At 37.2% G+C, this 21,903-nt stretch overlaps 7 protein-coding genes across 7 annotated transcripts; 4 read left to right on the top strand and 3 right to left on the bottom strand. All coding sequences in view use genetic code 12, as the record gives it.

The window, feature by feature from the left end:
- Window positions 1-30: 30 nt before the first annotated feature.
- Window positions 31-1,578, bottom strand: KGF56_001815 (uncharacterized protein; the record flags this gene model as incomplete). The annotated part of the gene is made up of 1 exon (XM_049322978.1): window positions 31-1,578. The coding sequence occupies one exon, from the start codon at window positions 1,576-1,578 to the stop codon at window positions 31-33; it is 1,548 nt and encodes a 515-aa protein (XP_049181113.1).
- A 1,516-nt stretch (window positions 1,579-3,094) lies between these two features.
- Window positions 3,095-10,536, top strand: BFA1 (Bfa1p; the record flags this gene model as incomplete). The annotated part of the gene is made up of 4 exons (XM_049322977.1): window positions 3,095-4,635; window positions 4,726-7,769; window positions 8,434-8,465; window positions 8,593-10,536. 4 exons carry the CDS (start codon window positions 3,095-3,097, stop codon window positions 10,534-10,536), a joined length of 6,561 nt encoding a protein of 2,186 aa, XP_049181112.1.
- Window positions 10,537-10,730: 194 nt separating this feature from the next.
- PHR2 (1,3-beta-glucanosyltransferase) lies at window positions 10,731-12,386 on the bottom strand (the record flags this gene model as incomplete). Its single annotated transcript, XM_049322976.1, has 1 exon — window positions 10,731-12,386. One exon carries the CDS (start codon window positions 12,384-12,386, stop codon window positions 10,731-10,733), a length of 1,656 nt encoding a protein of 551 aa, XP_049181111.1.
- Window positions 12,387-14,981: 2,595 nt separating this feature from the next.
- Window positions 14,982-16,271, top strand: KGF56_001812 (uncharacterized protein; the record flags this gene model as incomplete). The annotated part of the gene is made up of 1 exon (XM_049322975.1): window positions 14,982-16,271. One exon carries the CDS (start codon window positions 14,982-14,984, stop codon window positions 16,269-16,271), a length of 1,290 nt encoding a protein of 429 aa, XP_049181110.1.
- A 225-nt stretch (window positions 16,272-16,496) lies between these two features.
- Window positions 16,497-16,889, top strand: KGF56_001811 (uncharacterized protein; the record flags this gene model as incomplete). Its single annotated transcript, XM_049322974.1, has 1 exon — window positions 16,497-16,889. The coding sequence occupies one exon, from the start codon at window positions 16,497-16,499 to the stop codon at window positions 16,887-16,889; it is 393 nt and encodes a 130-aa protein (XP_049181109.1).
- Window positions 16,890-18,668: 1,779 nt separating this feature from the next.
- KGF56_001810 (uncharacterized protein) lies at window positions 18,669-19,604 on the top strand (the record flags this gene model as incomplete). Its single annotated transcript, XM_049322973.1, has 1 exon — window positions 18,669-19,604. One exon carries the CDS (start codon window positions 18,669-18,671, stop codon window positions 19,602-19,604), a length of 936 nt encoding a protein of 311 aa, XP_049181108.1.
- A 436-nt stretch (window positions 19,605-20,040) lies between these two features.
- Window positions 20,041-20,643, bottom strand: RPL16A (60S ribosomal protein uL13; the record flags this gene model as incomplete). The annotated part of the gene is made up of 1 exon (XM_049322972.1): window positions 20,041-20,643. One exon carries the CDS (start codon window positions 20,641-20,643, stop codon window positions 20,041-20,043), a length of 603 nt encoding a protein of 200 aa, XP_049181107.1.
- Window positions 20,644-21,903: the final 1,260 nt, after the last annotated feature.

Genomic DNA, 21,903 nt, shown 5'->3' with positions numbered 1-21,903 from the left:
ATATCAATACAAACAAGTGGTTCAAAGTGCTTAATGATCAGTTGTAATCTTTTGGTAAACCTCTGGGTAATTATTTTGAATCTCATTGAACAATTCTGCTCGTTGAGACATTTGTAGCACTTCTGGATCTTTACTTAAACAGACAAAGAATGTAGCAACACCCGATTGAATAACACTCAATGTAATATTAGTAATTTGCATTGATATCAAAAATGTAAAGGCCACCACTGGTGCGTAGTAGTCGCCATTTTCGTTATAGCCAGGTTTTGTGAATTTCAAGTATAAATAGGCCAATAATGATGACAAGTAAGCGACAAATAGTGTGTAAAAGTTTAAGGCATTGGTGATAAACATATCGTTAACCAATACATCGATTCCCTTGAATCGGAACAAGTCAAAAGTATCCTTTGCTGATCTTATGTAGGACTTACCGTAAAGCGCGACAAAGGAATAAGCATACTTGTTGAAGTATTGCACTATCCAATTGATAAAGCTCACAATAAAGTTGATGATAAGCAAAACACATTGTCCTCCCCAAGAATCAACAAATTGTGATCGAATAATATTGAGCAATTGTCGAATCAATTGTATAATCGTTACAATTAACGAACCAAAGCAAATTGAACCAAAGCAATAAGTCATTGCTCTTTTGAAAGACGATAAAGCTGGATGTCTTGGAGCTCCTTGATCGGAATTTGACATATAGTACCAGGTACCATATATGCCAGCAATAACCACGTGAATAACATTCTTGATAACTTCTGAAATGTAGTAACCAGCAAAGAATACAAATACTAAAACACCAACTAGCTTGCCTTGGCTGCACGAGCCACCACCAACTGAACATCCAGTATTGTCTTCATTTGGTTTATACTTGACATAAGTTCCAATGATAACCACGCTAAACAATGCGCCAAACCCGGTGCTAATAACAAGTCCGATAAATGCCGTTATCAAAGTTGATGGATACATCTTCATTACATCCACAACAATTCTCAAAATGGTTGCACTCAATGGAATTCTTCTTCTTGAAGCCCAGTAACACCAAGCTGCAAATAAACCAAAAATCAAAAACACAATTGCTGCGCTATAGTAGTGTTCAACAAAATAGAAGATGGCAGTGCCAATAGATAAAACGACATTCAAGATACAAGCAACATAAATGAACAATTTAGCATATGCTCGTATGAAAAGAATCCCCAAAGCAGCAAGCACAATCGACAAGACCAAGACAAATGCAAATAAAATCACTGTATTCCTGTTCATGGTGAATGAATCGGAATCTCCATAGATTCCCGAACCTTGGTCGCCATAAGTTACTCTCAAAGCATTTATTGTGATTCCGGCAACTGCAATGAATCCAGCAACAGTTAGTAAAAAGAATATCGTAAATGGCCAATCATTGTACCTTGGTTTTTCAATTTTAAAGCTCTCATCGAAATCCTGAGATGGTTGCGGTCTTTGGTACTTTGCATTTTCCAAGTCCAAGTTTACTCTGTAAGACTCATCTCTTGCATTGGGTTTGTTTGGAGGAAATTGCTGGTATGAGTATTGTTGCTCATACTGAGGGTAACTCATACTTTGCTTAATATAAGGAGCTAGATATAAGGAGCTAGATATAAGGAGCTAGATAAGGAGCTAGATATAAGAAGCTAGATAAGGAGCTAGATATAAGGAGCTAGATAAGGAGTTGTAGATAAGGAGCTAGGTATAAAGAGCCGTTGTTGTTAAGCAATAAGAAGCAGGTAACTGAAAAGGGTAACTGAAAAGGGTAACTGAAAGGGGAAGATTACAATATATAGCAACAGAAGATCAGAAAACAGTTTGATCACTTACCAAGCTTATTAAAAATTTAAATTTAGCACTGAGAATACTGGAGCTGTTAATAACGCAAACTGCATAACAATGAATAAAGTTTATATACCCTTGCCCTACTCTTGTCATTTTGACGAAGGAGGGTCTTGTCACGCGGCTGGATTCGATGAGGAAGAAAAGAATAATAAAAAAATGCTTAGCTAGTATTATCTAACAACTACCAAGTGTGTTCCATCTTGATTTTATTTCCTAAAAATAAAAACAATAGTGAAATTCACATTTGCCTTGTTTTGTCCTTTGTGTAGTTAGCAATGTAGAAGTAAATAGAGAGATTTCTTGCTTTCTAGTTGTTGCTTTATAGTTGTTGCTCTTTCTAGATTTCTTGCTCTTTCTAGTTTTAAGTTTTACTCTATAACTTTCACTATGGCCTGCATTTGCTTGAAAAAAAAACTAATATGCTATTTAGTAAAATCGCAAGTGGTTATAAACCATGAATGATGGTTCTTGTATTAGAGAAGGTACTAAGTGGTAATAAATGGCAAAGGCATGTTATCTTACTCTTTTTGTTCATTTTGGGTTACTCTGTTTATTCATGTTTGCTTCTTGGGACATGATGTCTTGTTTATATAGTCTCATTTTGGCCCTCCTACAGGAAAAAACATACACATACACACATACACACATACACATACACATACTTGCAAAGTTTTTTTTTTACCTATATCATAACCATTCCAAACTCATACTATCTTTAGTACCTTTTTCCTGTATAGATAAGTCCCCCCTCCTTGTTATGTCACACATTGCGGTTTCACACATGTTACACATTGCTGTTTCACATTGCGAAATTATTATAGCTAGTGGTGGCAGCTAGTGTGCTCCACTATCGAGCAGAACGAGATAGTGTCGGTAGTAGAATCTAGTTAGTGCTCCACTATCTCTCTCTGCTCGATAGTGTCGATAGTGTCATGTCGCCAGGTTCCAACAATCAATGTCTTTTCAATCAGATATCAGCTCTTATGGCCAAGTTGGTAAGGCACCTCACTAGTAATGAGGAGATCGTAGGTTCGAATCCTGCTGAGAGCATTAAAACAATTAATTTTTTTATTTGATTGCAAAAAATTATCCATTTTTTTTTTATTTATTTATTTGTTATACAATAAATCTACCAGGCTTTATATCCTATAAGATCATATACAGCTTTTCTTTTCTATTCTATTCACCATGCCTCATACCTCATACTCTCTCTTACTGCTTTTTCGATAGTCAATGGGCTTAGATGGGCTTTAAAGATAATCAATACCATGCGTGGTGTGAAGAAAATGAAGGTAATATAACTCCCGAAAGAATATTGGCAATTTTCAATAATTTAGCTACCAAATATGGGTTTCAGGATGACAATGTAAGGAACATATACGCTTTATTCATGACTCAACTAGATTCAAGGTCAAGTAGAATGAGTGGCTCTTGTGCATTGAAATCATTGCATATGAACTACATTGGAGGATTGAATTCCAATTATAAAAATTGGTATTTATCTGCACAATACTTTTATGAAGATGATGAAAATTGGACGCCAAAAAAGAAAAAGAAGAAAAAGAGGATGAAGAAATCAACTAAAATTGATGATGATGATGATGGTGATGGTGATGATGATGGTGGTGGTGGTGGTGGTTTCGATGGCGAGGATGAGGAAGATAGGTGGCTAAGGAAGTTTCGTAATTGCACTGAGGAAGATTACGTTTATCAAGTTGCATTGTATTTGCTCATTTGGGGAGAAGCCAATAATATACGCTTTATGCCTGAATGTCTATGTTTTATTTATCAATGTGCCTTGGATTATCAAGGAGAAAATTTTGAGAAATTTTATTTTCTTGATAAGATTATTACACCCTTGTACAGTTTCCTAAGAGATCAACAGTATAAGCTTATTGGTGACCGATGGAAAAGAAAAGAAGTAGACCATTCACAGACTATTGGGTATGATGACGTAAATCAACATTTTTGGAGTCGTCAAGGACTAAATAAGCTCAAGTTGTATTCAGGTGAAGTGTTTTACGAGATAAAGAAGGAATCGAGATTCAAGGAGATTTGCCAGATAAATTGGCAAAAGTCGCTTTCAAAGACTTATCGTGAACGAAGAACTTGGATTCACGTATTGACCAACTTCAATCGCATCTGGATCATTCATGTTTCGATGTTTTGGTACTTTATGTCATTCAACTCCCCTTCGTTGTATACCAGAGACTATACACCGGAAAAGACACCCTTGTTGCATATCAGATTAGCAATTGTGTCTGCTGGCGGCACTATTGCCGCATTAATTTCCTTATTTGCAACCATTTCCGAGTTTCTATTCATCAAGAGCAAGAATTTTAAAAAATTGGCTATTTTGCTCTTATTGCTAGTCCTAAATACAGCTCCTATAACTTACAACTTGGTGATTTTGAAATGGAACGAGTATTCTCACTTGGGAAACATATTCGCCGGCCTCATGTTGACTGTATCAATCATTACATTTGTATACTTGTCAATTGTACCATTTGGTAGCATCGACTCCATTTTTGCAACCTCCTTCCCGAAATTAAGGTTGCGAAATCGGCTTTTTTCGGTCTTTTTATGGGTTACTGTTTTTGCTGCGAAAAATTCCGAGTCGTATTTCTTTTTGATTTTATCATTAAAGGATCCTATACAGATATTGTCGAGTATTGAGTTGGAGTGCAATAGTGGGCATTTTTTGTGTAAGTTCCAACCCAAGATCACCTTGTTTTTGTTTTATTTGACCGACTTGATCTTGTTCTTTTTGGATACTTATCTTTGGTATGTTATTTGCAATTGCTTATTTTCGGTTGGCCTTTCTTTTTCATTGGGTGTATCAATTTTCACTCCATGGCGAAATATTTTTGCTAGGTTGCCTGATCGAGTATTGACAAAAATCTACTATGGAGAATCAATGAATTTGATATTGGTGATATCCCAAATTTGGAACAGTATCATCATATCAATGTATAGAGAACATCTACTTTCAGTTGAACAAGTTGGGAAGTTGATATACCAAAAGGAGTTTGAGGATGAGAATATCCGTCCACCTTTATTTTTTGTCAATGAAGACGACAACACCTTTAAACTACATGCATTTATCAAGACTGAAGAAGAATGGGAAAGAAGAATTACGTTTTTTGCCCAGTCTCTATCTAGTCCACTTCCTGAACCGTTTCCCGTGGTTTCAATACCATCTTTTACCGTTTTAATCCCACATTATTCAGAAAAGATTCTTTTATCTTTGAAGGATTTGATAAAGGAGCAAAGTTTCTCTAAATTGTCCTTATTGGAGTACTTGAAGCAATTGCATAGCAATGAATGGGAATCGTTTGTTCAGGATAGTAAAATGATTCTGAATTTGGATAAATTGGAAGGGGAAGGAGAAGGAGAAGGAGAAGAAGAAACTAAATTTGAAAAATTTGAAGATTTGCCCTACTATTGTATTGGTTTCAAAGATTCATCTGCTGAAAATGTCCTCCGTACAAGGATTTGGGCAGCATTGCGGTGTCAAACTTTGTACAGAACGGTTTCTGGATTTATGAATTATGAAACTGCTCTAAAGATTCTTTATCGAAGTGAAAATATCGGGCTTGATGCTGAAAATGATTTGTTCATTGAAGAAGAATTACAAGAGTTTGTTGATCGGAAATTTTGCTTACTTGTAGCTATGCAAAAGTATCAGAATTTTTCAAACGATGCTTCGGCTGATGCCGAGGCACTATTCCGGGCATTCCCCAATATTTGTGTTGCTATTTTGGAGACTGAAGGTAATGCGTATTACTCCACATTATTGGATGTATCGCATCGGGATTCTAGAGGTGAGTATATCAAGAAATATCGAATCAAACTATCAGGAAATCCGATTTTGGGTGATGGGAAATCAGATAATCAAAACAATGCCCTTATATTCTACCGGGGAGAGTATATTCAAGTCATTGATGCTAATCAGGATAATTACATTGAGGAGTGTTTGAAAATCAAATCTCTATTAACCGAGTTTGAAGAGATTGATATCAAAGTGACAAATGCATATGAACCTTACAAGGTGGCACCGATTCATGAAAAAAAACAGCAACAGTATCCACCAGTGGCGATTGTTGGTGCCAGAGAGTTTATATTCTCCCAAAATGTTGGAATATTGGGCGATATAGCAGCTGGAAAGGAGCAGACTTTTGGTACCTTGTTTGCTCGAACAATGGGTGAAATTGGATCGAAACTACATTATGGACATCCCGATTTTTTGAATGGAATATTCATGACTACTAGAGGTGGTATTTCAAAAGCACAAAGGGGTCTACATTTAAATGAAGACATCTATGCAGGTATCACAGCAACTTGTCGTGGTGGTAGAATCAAACACTGCGATTATTATCAATGTGGCAAAGGCCGTGACTTGGGGTTCCAATCAATTGTCAATTTCACCAAAAAGATTGGTGCTGGAATGGGAGAGCAGCTATTATCTAGAGAGTACTTTTATTTGGGGACAAAGCTTCCTATTGATAGATTCTTGTCATTTTACTATGCGCATCCTGGGTTTCATATAAACAATTTATCAATCATGTTATCAGTCAAGATTTTCATGCTATTAGTTGCTAATTTGGGATCGCTCAACTATATAAATATTCCTTGTGAAAGAAAAGAAGGTGGTGGTAATAATGATATCCCTGGTTGTCATAATTTAGTTCCGGTATTAAACTGGATAGATAGGTTTGTTCTATCAGTATTTGTTTGTTTTTTTATTTCATTTTTACCTTTGATCATCCAGGAGTTAATTGAGAAGGGGTTCATTAGATCGATTTTTAGAATTGTTTTACATATCACGTCATTGTCACCATTTTTCGAAGTTTTCATATGTCAAGTATATTCAAGGGCTTTAAGAGACAATTTTGTGTTTGGGGAAGCTCAATATATAGCCACAGGAAGAGGATTTGCCATATCGAGAGTTTCGTTTTCATTGCTATACACTAGATATGCTAATCTATCAATATATTGTGGCGGAGAGATATTGCTCGTTGTGTTATTTGGCATGATGACTGTTGGAAGAAATGCATTGCTTTGGTTTGTTATAACCATTGTTTCATTATGTTTAGCACCGTTTTTATTCAATCCTCATCAATTCAACTTTATTGATTTCTTTGTTGACTATAGAGAGTTTATCCGGTGGTTATCTAGAGGCAACACCAAACCTAAAGAACTGTCGTGGATTCTGTTTACTAAGAATGTTCGATCAAGATTAACTGGAGAGAAATCTCAAGGGTGTTTACTGGGGAGAAGTTCCACTACTATTAATTTACTACTTGGTGAAGTTGTTGCACCAAGTATTGGTTTGGTGCTGTATGTGATTCCATTCCTATATCTTCATTCCAACCATAGTTTAATTGAATTGAGTTTATCGAATCCGCTAATTAAGCTTGCACTTGCTATGGTTGTTCCCTATGTGGCGAACATTGCGATTTTAGCCACGATTTGGGCAACTTCCGTAACATTAGCACCCATTTTTGCCCTATGTATCAAGAGGACTCCAGCATTCTTTGCCGGCGTGGCGCATTTCCTATCAATATTGATCAATATTATCAATATTGAAGTTTTTTTCTTTTTGGAAGAATGGAACTTTGTTCACTTGATTTCTGCACTCTTGGTTCTTTTTAGCTTCCACCGAGTCATTTCCAACTTTATATTGATTGTAGCGGTTTCAAGAGAGCGTCAAGAAAATGTTACCAATGAGGCATGGTGGTCAGGAAAGTGGTACAAAAGCGGGTTAGGAATTGCCGTTGTGTCACAGAATGTCCGAGAATTGATTATAAAAATTTTAGAGTTGAACAAGTTTTCCTTTGATTTCTTATTGGGGCATATTTGTTTATTCACCATGTTTCCAATAGTATTGATTCCATATATCGATACATTACATACAAGTATGCTATTCTGGTTAAAGCCGCTGCGTCAATTTTCAAGACCAATTATAAGTCAAGCCCAAAAAAGGAAAAGAAACTGGAGAGTTGTCAAATACTTTACCCTATTCTTGTCAATTTTGGCATTTTTTATCACCTTGATCATCTTACCACCCATCTTCAATACCCAATTGTCAAAGTTGCAAAAAGATTTAATTGGTAGCTTCCCTTTTTAATTGACACAAACACACAAACACATAAACAGTTGGTAGCGAAATAGGGGTGGGGGTGAATTGGTGTCGGGTTAGGGGATCGGGCCGATGTTGGTAGCAGCTAGTGTCGGTGGATAAAGTGTCCTCTTATGGCCAATTCTAGCCAAGCCTTGGAGGTCTCCACACTAGTGCTCCACTATCTCGCTTTGCTCGATAGTGTTGGTGGCTGCAGCTTGATAGTGGAGCAGGCCATAGATTCAATACATTTATATCCTCACTTGATTTCTGGTAAACCATTATTCAGAATCATACTATAGAGGTATCTAGAGGTATCTACATTTGAGGTTTATGTTTGTTAACGAGTGATTGGTAGGAGTTAAATTAAACCCAGTGTAGTCAGTGCTGCTCCACTATCGAGCGGAGTGAGGTAGTGTCTGTCGATGGTGTCTGTCGATGGTGTCAGTCGACGGTGTCAGTCGACGGTATCGGTCGATGGTATCGGTCGACGGTATCGGTCGATGGTGTCGGGTCGTGTAAATGTGTTTTTGTTTGTTTGTTTACATTTCTGTCTAAACAAATCAAAGGGACCGACCCCATCACTGATCACCGATATCCAGGTGAGTCAAGGCTAAGAGACCATTGATATGAAGCCTTTGACGAAAGCTGATTTGCTAAGGCAGTTTGCGGATGATCAAGAAGATGAGATATTTGGTGACATTGAGAATGTTGACTTTGGGCCAGGGACGGGGACAGCAGCAACTAGAAATAAGGTAGGAAAATCAACAAGGCGGCAATATGAAAAAGAAAAGGAGGCAAAAAATGGCGGTGGTTCTGGTATGGGTGCTGGTACGAGTACAGGTATGGGTACCGGTGGTGACGATGATGACGCTATAGAGACATTGAAGGTGAACCAGCTCAATTTAAATACACATAATCTGCCGCTGTTTCAACTCACGCCCAAGAATGGTGGCTCTAGTTCACCTACGAAATCAACAAAGTCTAGTGGGAAACGAATAACGCGGGATGCGCTTAGTGAATACAGCGAAGGAAACGAGAATAACGACACTGATATCACTTCAGAGTTTTCCCAGGATGAATTTGAAGGGTGGGACGAATGTTTCAATAAAAACAATCAGAACCAAAGCATATACCAGCAGATGAATCAACGATTAATTGCAAGAAAAGTAGCTCAACAAAGGGAAGCGGAAAGAGAGCAACAGGAATTGATTCAAATGAGACAGCAACAGCAACAGCACCAGCAGAATAAAAACACACGTGTTTTGTTATTTAAGGAGAGTCCCAAATCGGAAAGATTCAAAGACGGTGGCCACAAGTTGACCAATGAGAACTTGTCGCTTTTGGACCAGTTGGAAACTGAAAGAACTATAAATTACGAATATACTAGAGACGATTACGATGAATTTGAAGAAGGGTTCAACGAAGCTGAATTGGAAGAAAGCATACTGAAAATCCAGCCACTTAGGAGGATTCAATTACAGCAACTACATATGCAACAGCCGAGTTCGTCGTATGGCACGAGGAAACTACTGAATAAGCAATCAATGCCATCGTTGGCAAGGAATAATGTTTCCATAATGAAGAAGTTTAAATCATCAATGGATTTGCATGGAAGAATCAATGAGGAGAATGAAGAGGATATTTATGAACAACCTCAATTCAACTATAATAATCGAGTAATTAAAAGATTGGATCGGATTCCATCTTATTACAGTAAACCAGCATTAATAAATACCGAGGATAGAAATCAAATACTTGATAAATTTAAAGAAACAAAGAGTAAACACATTCATGGCCGTAATAGGAAAATGGGCAATTTACGACATTTGAAACCTACAACCATAACAACAACAGCAGCAACAGATATTCCTATACAACACCAGAAATCAGCAATGAGGTTTAACAAACAGAAAAGTGTTTGGGAAGGTAATGAAGTTGATTTACTACGATTTGAAAAAAAGCCATCTTTAATTACATCTAAAGATATTCAACCTAGGAGTAGTGCTATTGGGACTGGATTATCTTGTAAGAAACAAGGTAATATGTTATATGACGAGAAGAATTTAAGATGGATAAATCTTGAAGAAGGAGGTGGAGGAGAAGATGAGATGATTTTCGATGATATACCCGATTTGACTGACCCAGTAGAGACTTTAACACAGTATAATGTTCCTCAACAATTATCCCAACTTTCACAACGTGGATCGCCTAGTAAAAAGAAGAATAATAACAACGATGATATATGTATCGTTCAATCATCATCATCATCACCGCCACCACCACCACCACTACCGCTTAGTTCGCGACGTGGTTTGTGCAGTCAATATACCCAACGAACTGTATCAACGGCAACTTCTCATACAGCCTCATCATCAACACAATCGGACCACAATTATAAGCATGAGAGAAAGGAGTTGAAATTGAGTGATAAATTAGTTGATAAGTTTTTGAAAGAGGAACAGAAAATTGAACGAAAGATTGGTCATTGGTTCATTGGAACTAATGAAGCAAAACGAGATTATTACTGGGAAATTAGGAAAATGGTTACTGAAGAGGATTAAGGAGAGGAAGATAGTGTCGAGATTGACTTTGTGCCTCCCATCTTACTTGTATCATTATTTTTGTAGTAATTTACCAACCGTGTATTATTAATAAGAGAAATGACACTTGAAAATCTCTGTATTAACTCTTCTGTTTATTTGTTTATGTTTATATATATATATATATATCTAATTTTCCATTACTTTCAATACTTCTATATCATAATCATACCAAAACCAACAATCATCGAAAGTCCGATTACACCAGCTTTAGTGAATGCAGTTAAAGTTACACTAGAAGCGGCTGATTTCTTATCCGATGACCCACTTGACGAAGATGAGGAACCACTACTGGTTGATGAGGAACCGCTAGAACTGCCAGATTTACCATTACTACCTGTAGCTTCAGAAGTATCTGTTCTCACACTGCCTTGTATTGAACCTAATCCCGAAACACCAGCTGAACTTAAATAAGCTGAGCACGAAGAAGCTGTCGAAGCACTCTTTAAAGATGCCGAGCCACTGAAATCACAAGCTGACGAGCTTTCGCCTTGATCCAAATAGTACAAGTTAAAGACAAATGACAATTTCTCCTTTGGTGAGCATGGAGAATATGCACCATATTTACCAGTTGTACCATTTGATGAGATTCCTGAACAATCAACCTTTGCACATACATAGTCGTACAAGTCAGCGTAGTCTTCATCGTCAACGGAATCTTTAACTACACATTTCAACGATGACTGCATACAGTCGCAAATATCCTTATCAGGAGTTGGAGGTAATTCAGTTGAAGCAGCCCATACGTCAGTTGCAGTAGGGCATGAAGTAGGCGATGAAGCGCCAGTTGCATTTTGGGAATTGATTGAAGCTGAAGATGGGCTAATTTTTTTGATCTCCGATTTATAGTAATTGTAATCATCCAAAGTTGAAACTTTACCATTTGAATCAACAGAAACCAAACCATAATTGTTTTCTTCTTCAAAATACATGTAAACAATACCACCCGACCAAACATCAGTCATCTGACTACCGAATAAAGTTGAAACTTCTTCGAATCTTCTAGGTTGGACCTGATTACAGCCATATTCCGAGAAAAAAATTGGAATACCCAAGTTCTTGTAGTCTTCTGTTGCATTTTGGTAACCTGACGATTGATAGGTTTGTGTACCACACCATTCATACATGTTGATACCAAAGAAATCAGCTCTTTCGTCTTGGTTGCCACAAGCGAAATAATCGGCTAATGCTACTCTAATAATATCATCGTCATTTGAGGAATAGCCAACTGGGATAGACCGGTAGTTTTTAGCCTTGATGTAAGCCTTGGTATCTCTTATAGCAGCCTTGACATAAGCAGAAGCAGCAGTATTTGTATCATCATTGGTTACTTCATTACCAGCAAAAAAACCCAAGACATTAGTATAATTGTGAAATTTGTCAACAACATCTGTGTATCTTTGGAACAAGTCCAATGTCCACTGTGGATCTTTTCTATTGATTGATTCATCTGGCTGAGATAAATCAGCAATGATATATATGCCAGCGTCTGCTAAAGCTTGCATACACTCGGTATGATCCTCATTGACATCTAACGCATAAACTCTGATGACATTGGTATCAATAGCCGACAAATAAGCAATATCTCTTTTACAAGTCTCGGCATTAGCTAAAGGATCAACAAATGTACCTGTTGAATTTTCCGGATTTTGCTGATAAGCAATACCCTTGATATAAAATTGAGAACCGTTATTTGAGTAGAAAAACTTATTACCAACGACTTCAATAGCTGGCAAGTCTGCAGCTTTGACAATAGAAGTCAAACCTACTAAAGCCGATACAAGTACCGATTTTAATGTTACTCCCATCATATTGTTTGATTGATTGAAAAATTGAAAAATTGAAAAATTGAAAAATGTAGTCACGTGATCAGATAGATATTGGAACTAAAAGAATATTTTTCAAATTTAACGAGTGAAGGTGAGTAAAATTCAAAACTTTATTAGGCTTTATTCAAATAGCGATTGATAAGTCCCTTCCTTTCTTAGTAAGATATAGCCGGTATAGACTGGAGAATAAGGCCAAATTTGAAGAAAGATGAAAAAGCGTTACCTCTAGCTTTCCCGTCTTTAAAAAAAAAAAAGAAAAAAAATTCAAGACAAGAGTACTTTTCTAACCGTCTTTGTTTGAAAAGAAGTGAAAAATTTTGTAACAATTTGTGAGGTATTTATATAAAGACAAACTAGGTGAAGGTCGCTCAGTGACGGCAAAAGAGGTTGTTGCGTTTGTACTAAAAATCTCACTCATTTAGAAAAGGTGTCTTATGCAAATTGAATTAATATATATGGGTAGCTACTTATACATGTAACAAGTACTAAAGGTTATAATAACGCGTAGAAGATGATTGGGTAGACTTTGATTCACAATTTCTTTTAAGAGACCTTTGCTTAGTCCAGTGTCTCTGTGATCTGGTCTACCTTGTTTTGTTCTGGTCTACTTCTACACATGGGTTTGAATTGTTGGCAATTCAACTAATTAGTGCTGGTTTGACTATTGAAGCGGTAGCGTTTCTTTTTAGTTTTTGTTTTTTAACCGGTGGGTCTCGAACTTGCTTGCAATATTGCGACAAATGTCGTATGAGATATTTTTATACTAAGGGGGATAGGGGGGTAATGCACTATCTTGAGATTTTTGATTGTTCACTGCATTAAAACACTTAGTCTTATGTGAGTTGTTCTTAAATTTAGTTTGAATTCCAATTTTGTAAACAACAACACAGGTGTTGTTTTGTTGATGGGTCTTGATGGCTTTGCTTTAATATTTAAAAGTTTTGTTTGTAAAGCAAAAACGAGAGGTTGATTAACTAAGTGAGTGAGGTGAGGTTATTTTGATCATGGGGATTAAATAACTTCTAAAAAGAGGCAAACTTTTTAAGAATAACGCATTGTTCTCCCATTGATCCCTTGTCCACTCATGGAAATTCCGGATGTAACAAACGGGGGAAGGGGGTGGGGGAGGGAGAGAGAAGGTTAAAGCGGCAATTTAGACAACTTTTTTTTTTATATATTGTTCTACTAACAAACATAAACACAAACCTATTGTAAGCCACTCTTCTGTCGAGTATGGGTTGATCACGTGACTTCTTGATTCAACACGTGAGTTTCTAGTATAAAAAGTCTAATCTTCCATATCGGATATCAAAGAGATATCAGATATTTGGAACTATGAACAAGTTCTGCCTTTAGTTGTTTTCTCTCCCTGTCTTTCTCGGTATAATTATCGCCGTTACTGTTTGGGCAATGTAAAAATGCAAGTCGCTGTGTCATTTTTTCCCGATTTGGTTAATTGCAAAATATATTATTTAGATAATTATCAAACTAAACACGACCTCAAAAGATAGGGGCTGTGCCATTTACAAATTGTCGCAAGATAAAATTAAAAAATGTCGTACTCATTTTTTGGCAGGATAAAAAAAAAAATGTCGCATTACTTCTTTTCTGTCATCAAGAGATTGACATGTCGTTTAGTTTCATACGACATTACAAACCAATACGCGTTGGTACAAAACTTATACCAACTTGGAAAAATTGCCGGATTTTTTTTTTTTTTTTTTTTACTTCTTGAGGCGAATGTAACAATTGGAACTTGACATTGCCCCCTTGCTAAAATAGGCTTTATTACTTACATAAATTTGTGATCCTTTTTTTTTTTGGTTTACTCGAAAACTTTTACAGAAAATAGGTGGTGATCTTAATAATCAATCCTACATTGATCGTGATGAACGCGAATATTAATGGAAGGGGGTTTTGATATAGTAGTAAACGCGCGCACGCGACCACGCACACAATAATACTTAGAAAAGGGTGTAAATATGATGAAATTAGACTTTTATCAACTAGGCGAGGCTTTATTAAGACGCAGCAGGATGTTTTCCTTTTTCAGGTTAATTGAAGTAACTTCCATCATTTAAATTATATCCTGTATTCTCGCTTTCTAGTAGTTAATAAAAAGCAAGGTTTAAGATTACACAGCCTGGAGTATTTTGTAAAACCGTATAGCCACATTGCAAAAATATCTATTCATTAATTTTTGTATAGCCACATTGCAAAAATATCTATTCATTATTTCTTGGAGATCTTTCTTGGAGATCTTTGTAACTAATATTGAAAGATCTCTCAAACACCCTTCAAGTAATTTTGTGAGTATTTGGGAGTTATCGATGTTTTTATTTTTTCTTCCCCCATATGTTGCCTCCACACCTTCGGCCTTTCTCGCCCGAATCGTCAATTGACGGACCCCATCGACCGCTGATTTTGAATTTTCCCACGACACACTAAAACCAGGATTAGCCGCCCTTCTCTTTGTTGAAAAAAAAAAAAAAAAAAAGAGGAAGAAGAAGAAGAAGAGGCCATCGACACATATCGTTATACCGCTTAGTATCCTTTGGTTAATTTGACTCCTCCGTAATGAGTGACGCAAAAGTAGAGGAAGTGAAGCAAAAACCGGAACAACAAACCGTTTTCGAAAAGGGGGAAGAAGAGGAAGAAGGAGAAGAGATTGCATACACTGATATTTATGTAAGATTCAATGATGATCAAGAAAAAGATTATTGTTTTCAAATCAATACAAAAACTAGATTTAGAGACTTGGATCGCATATTCGAGACATTACCTTTATCGTTGAGACCAAGTATATTCTACCATGCTAGGCCAATAGGGTACAGAAAAAGCACATCACCGGGATACCTCACTGAAGATGGGAATTTTATTTTTGATAACGATGCTGGAAAGATTAAAAGTAGTATTTTCCCTCCAGACGAATTGATCAACAATCATGTATGGCCAGGCCAATTGATCTTACCTGAATGGGAGTTTAATTACTTTGCGTTTTACTCTCTTGTTCTTGCACTCTTGGCTTGGTTATATACTGACTTACCAGATTTCATTAGTCCAACTCCTGGAATATGTTTAACTAATCAAATTACTAGAGTATTGAGCTCCATTGCAGTCAAATATGGTTATAATGGGTTAGCGGCTAAATTGATGGAGGACATTGAAGATGATGTGAGTATTCCCTTGCAATGCATCTTTTTTGCGTTCCATGTGATCAAGTTATTTTTCCTTTTTGGCTTTCTTTACACTGGAGTATTTAATCCTATTAAATTATTGAGGTTTAATCTATTTGGCAACAGTAATGTTAAATTGAACGTTACAAAGGAAGAACTTGTTGAATTGGGTTGGACCGGTACCAAGAAAGCAACTATTGACGACTACAAGGATTATTATAGAGAACTAAAGATTGAAGAACATGGTGGTATGATACCTGCTCATCAAGCTGGGTTGTTCCAAGTTATCAAACATTTGGGAGTTCAGTTGAAAGAAGGCGAAGGATACAATACTCCCTTAGTCAAGGAGAATATGGATAGACCATTAAAAGAGATTGTTCGTGAGGCCCAAGAAGATGCTTCTAATTTTAAGTTTAAATTGAGCTATGAGTGGTTTGTCGAATTGGGTTACGTATTTGCAGCTCAGAGTCAAGATAAAGAAGGTAAGGAGTTGACTGATTTGATTAAGCAGTTTAGAAGGTACGGTTTAATTGCAAGTAATGAAAAAATCAAAACAGTTGTGCAAGCTAGGAAAAGTCAGGAGAAATTTGAGGTTCCTTTGGATGAAAGACCATTAAAACAGTTACCTGTTAAAGGTGACCAAAAGCCAACACCTGTTGAAGGTGCTGTTGTTGAAACAGTTGAAAATTAGAAACAGCAGAGTGGAAACAGTAGAGTGGAAACAGTAGAGTAGAAACAAGTCGAGTTGAGTTTGTCGAGAATCTAATGTGATATGTTGTATGTACTTTTATTAAGATGTGGCTGAAAAATTAGGTGCTACCAAATCGATCTGACTGATATCTCTCAAATTCTCCTTTTGCAGATATTTGCAGATTCGACACTTTTTTCATCTACAGTTGCGGTGTTTACCAACACCATGATAAGGTATTGGATATCAAGCAATAACCATGAAAAGGCTTTATCTCAATTGCTCTCCACTATTTCTTCACAGAAGGTGACGTATATAAATACTACGACACCCGAACTTCTTTTAAACATTGCTGATCCAACATTGTATGATTCAATCAATTATGAACATGTAATTGACTTGCAAGCGCTCTTACAAGTACAGTTGAGTTCAGTAGTTGTTATTGAAAACTTATCAAGCTTATACCAAGGTCAAATCGTTAACAACGATAAAGTGAGTTTTTTCATTAGTGAAATCTTGCAAAAAATTGAAAATGATGAAAAAGTAGATGAGTTTTATTTAATTGATGTACGCAGGAGCAGGTTTATCGAGGTGATGTGTGATGAAGTTTGTGTGTTTTAATTTATTGCACACATGGTCACTATCGAGCAGAGCGAGATAGTGGAGCACACTAGCTGCCACCACTAGCGACAGGGAAACGAGAGAGATTTATTGGTAGCCTATCGAGCGAAGCGAGATAGTGGAGCAACGCTGACTAGCTACTACTATTATCTGCATGCTTTAGATGCTTCCCTAAACGACACTATCTCGCTTCGCTTGACAATGGAGCTCGCTCAACAAGAGAGATTTATTTAGATGCTTCCCTAAACGACACTATCTCGCTTCGCTTGACAATGGAGCTCGCTCAACAAGAGAGATCTATTGGTTGTAGTGACTGGCGACACTATCGCTAGCCAGTGTCGATGTAGTCAATGTGCTCTACTATCGAGCAGAGCGAGATGATGTCGCTAGTCAGTGTCGATGTAGTGTGTGCTTTGGAGAAAGAGAAGCGGAAAATGCCATCGCAGAGAGTATCACTACAAAATTAAATAACAAGCAGTTTATAAAACCACATGATGCCAATTTTAGTAGTATTATAAACGATATGAAACCTCTTTTGCCACAATATGAAACCTCTTTTGGCACGATATGAAACCTCTTTTGGCACGATATAAAACCTCTTTTGGCACCACGTGAAACCTTCTTTGGCACGATATGAAACCTCTTTTGGTAGTGTTATAAAACCTCATTAAGCTCAACAACACATGAAAATAAAGTTCCCCACCGTATCTCTACCAAGGCGGTTGATATTTATCTTTTCATAATAGATCTGTTTCACTATACAACCGTAAATTTTCACGAGAAATTGCTTTTTGTTCTAAGACAACCTTTAAGAGAAAAAAAAAGGGGTAATTGTGCATTATTTTTTTGACAGAAAACTCGTGACCGAATTAGAGCTATTGCAAAGGTCACAGGGCTTGTGAGTACGGGGAAAAGGAAGGACTGATCTATCACGAGTTTTCCAATATCGAGCTTCGTCTATAATAGATAGTTCTACAAAAATGCAAGATATTAGTCAGTATCAGCATAAGTTAGTTTTGCTTTATCAGTTCTTGTCACTACTTGCTACTTGATAATTGCTACTTGATAATTGCTACTTGCTACTTGCCAACTGCTACTTGCTACTTGCCAACTGCTATATTTACTCTACCAGCACCTAAACTGAGCTTACTGGTGTCAGCTAGTGTTGCCCTGCTCGATAGTGTCGTGAGTAATAATATTATATTATTACACCTATACAAAAACTACTCTCTATAGTTATAAAGTCGCCTTTCAAATGTTTCTTTTCTTGATTGTGTCTGTCTCTCCCTTTATTACCTATGGTCGTGTCTCATATACTATTAATATGTTTATTATTGTTATTATTATTATTATTATTATTTCTATTATTTTTTTTGCCGCCTCTCGAGCCAATCATAAACGGCTAATGCTCATCACGTGAAGGGTTTATTTTGTTCGATGGTACAAAAGCACCTCTTTGCCCAAAAGAGAAAGATAATAAAGCCTACCCTTGATTAGTGGACTGCATATACGGGATGGTTATAAACACAAAACCCCATAGAGCTTTTTGAATGAAATTTTTAAATAGATATCAGAGTTGAAGAGATGGATAGTTACGAGGATAACAAGGAATAGCTCAGAGTGAGAGGTTAGGTTACAGTTGATAGCTTACTTACGGTGAGAGGTTGCAGAGACAGTTTGGTGTAAACTGTTAGAATCTCCAATATAAAAGCTTAGCAAAGGTTTCTACTTTGGAAAAAGTGGCTTAACTTGGAAACCCCTATTTTGTTTTCCCACAAGATGGCTGATACTACAAATACAACACCATTAGGTATCCTTTCTCCATGTGACTCTTGTTTCACGTTGAGACCAGTGAACCAACCGCAACAGTATAATCCAGATTACGTTATATGCTATTTGCAAGCAAGACTAGCCGGTGAGGGTGCTGCTACTAATACTCGTGTCTATATTAATGATGAAAATGATGAAAATGATGAAACAAGAGCCAACGAAACAAGAGCCAGATCCAATACCGTAACAAGTAACAGGAGTCAGAATGAAGACCACATTGAAATAACCATCATCTATAACCATCACGATATCAATATCAAGCTTTCTTCGATCCTAAGTCTCATCAATAGTCATTCAATCAATAAAGTCACCTCTGAAGAACTCACAATAAACCACTTATTCCTATACTTGTTCTATCATCAATTTGTATTGTTTCAACAAACATTCATGATACACCAACTAAGTTTGATCCATTTGGGAAGATTATATAAGTTCAAGTTCAACACAATAACGACGAATAAAAATATGGAGCAAAGTCTACTAAAAGATTTGAAAATTAATGAATTTCCTAAATTTTTATTAAACATAAAAGCAAACCCCGATGGTACCACTGCTGCTGATAGCCACATTATTTCGCGTTCTACTTACAAAAAAGAGGCGAATGAGTTTTTAGATGTGGTTGGGTTTCTCAAGAGGTACCAGAATTTCAAAGATCAAAGTACCGGTAACGTCACTTATGTTGATGCTTTGAAAATGAGATTAAGGAGGAAAAACAGTGCTGATACAAACAGATCTTTACTCAGCAGAACATCAAACTCATCAGGAACAACCACCACAACTGAAAGTGTCGAGAATCCAAGAATGAAACCTTCTGCAAAGCATAACATAAAGAGGAGAAAATTGAAAAATGGATTGGTTAGAATACTCAAAAGTATCTGTGTGTAAATGAACGGGTAACTACTGAAAAGTGCAACCAACTATATTTCAGGTGCTATATATATCACTACTGAAAAGTGCAACCAACTATATTTCAGGTGCTACATATATATAACTGCCCTTACACGGGTTTGATTATTTGTCTAGAGAAATAATAGTTCACTTTCTCTTTGCTACATCCTCGTAAATCTCTTTCCCCTCCCTCTTCTCCTCTCTTTGTTTATAAAGATTAATTTCCGTGTGGTTCAACTTCTATATAAAACAATACAATTGATAAAAAAAAAAACACACTAGAATTGTTTTATAGCAATCGGTAGTAGCTTGTGAATTACTACTATAAACAACTACTCAGCTCAAAAAGCCCAAGTTCTCTTTTTATTCTTTTTTTATGATACACAATTATTTTCATCTCATTTCTTCAATACTTCCTATAACCTTCTTCTTTTTAGTATCCGAAAGTTGCCAATTTTTGGGCAGTTTCAGAATCGGCAGTAGAAGCCTTAGCAGCATTCAACTTCTTGTTCAAAGCTCTCTTCTTAGCGTAATATTCAGCAGATTGTAATTTTCTCTTTTCTTCCAAAGTCTTAACAACTGACTCGTATTTCCAACCAACGGATGATGACAATTTACCAACAGTAGTGTATTTTCTACCTGGTTTCAATCTCAAGACTCTTAAAGCTTGTGGCACAACAACTCTCTTTTTCTTATCGTATGGTGGTGGAACACCTTCGAAAACCTTTAATCTTTCTAAAGCAGCTTTACCTCTTGCTGTTTTGTGTGGAATCATACCTCTGATAGCCTTGTATAAAATTCTTGAAGGAGCTCTGAAATGGAAAGGTCCCTTGGTTTTGTTATATCTAGTAGATTTTCTCAAGTAGTCGTGGTACTTTAATTTGTTTCTGAAAAACTCTCCAGAAATGTTCAATTCTTCACATCTAACAACAACAACTTTTTGGCCGTTAAGAATCTGTTTGGAGATTATGGAGGCTAAACGACCTAATAAATGGCCCTTACCGTCAATTACAACAACTGGCTCAAAGTTAGACATTGCTCTAGGTGGTAAAAGGTCTCTAGTAATAATGTGATAACAGTTAAACCTCTTTCCTAACTTAAAAGTTTTAAATGAAATGACAAAGAATGAAAAATGCGAAAGAAAAAAAAAAAAAGAGTGAAAATTTCAACGATACGAGGTAGCGCACAATGGGGTGGGCAATGAAAGCTGACCAAGGCGGCGCCGAATGCCGGGCGATTAATCTTTTTTTCTCTCGTCTCGTCTGGGCCAAGCAGCGAGGAGCCTGCCGCGATAACTGGAAAAAAGGAGAGAGGAAAAAAAAGGTAGCACTTATTTAATTGTATTGGAGAGATCAAATGCTACCTGACAAAAATCCTAGGTGCTAGAAAAATAAAACACTCATGTGGAAAACATTTATTATAGGGTTTAACCCTGGTCGCTTATCTTTTCTATCGAGCGAAGCGAGATAGTGGAGAAAGACTAGACAGACTATCGACACTATCGACACTATCGAGCACACTAGCTGCCACCGACACTCTCCTCTCTCTCCCCTACTCTCTAGACTAGACAAGTGAAAGGAGTCTAATCGACACTATCGAGCACACTAGCTGCCACCGACACTCTCCTCTCTCTCCCCTACTCTCTAGACTAGACAAGTGAAAGGAGTCTAATCGACACTATCGAGCACACTAGCTGCCACCGACACTCTCCTCTCTCTCCCCTACTCTCTAGACTAGACAAGTGAAAGGAGTCTAATCGACACTATCGAGCACACTAGCTGCCACCGACACTCTCCTCTCTCTCCCCTACTCTCTAGACTAGACGAGTGGAAGGAGTCAAAGCAATACAATCTCGCTTCGCTCGATAGTGGAGCACACTAGCTGACACCGACACTCTCCTCTCTCTCCCCTACTCTCTAGACTAGACGAGTGGAAGGAGTCAAAGCAATACAATCTCGCTTCGCTCGATAGTGGAGCACACTAGCTGACACCGACACTCTCCTCTCTCTCCCCTACTCTCTAGACTAGACGAGTGGAAGGAGTCAAAGCAATACAATCTCGCTTCGCTCGATAGTGGAGCACACTAGCTGACACCGACACTCTCCTCTCTCTCCCCTACTCTCTAGACTAGACGAGTGGAAGGAGTCAAAGCAATACAATCTCGCTTCGCTCGATAGTGGAGCACACTAGCTGACACCGACACTCTCCTCTCTCTCCCCTACTCTCTAGACTAGACGAGTGGAAGGAGTCAAAGCAATACAATCTCGCTTCGCTCGATAGTGGAGCACACTAGCTG

This window comes from Candida oxycetoniae (genome assembly GCF_023343755.2).
Source record: "Candida oxycetoniae strain CBS 10844 chromosome Unknown scaffold66, whole genome shotgun sequence".
Classification (NCBI taxonomy): domain Eukaryota; kingdom Fungi; phylum Ascomycota; class Pichiomycetes; order Serinales; family Debaryomycetaceae; genus Lodderomyces; species Lodderomyces oxycetoniae.
This window is presented reverse-complemented; position numbering and strand designations above follow the sequence as displayed.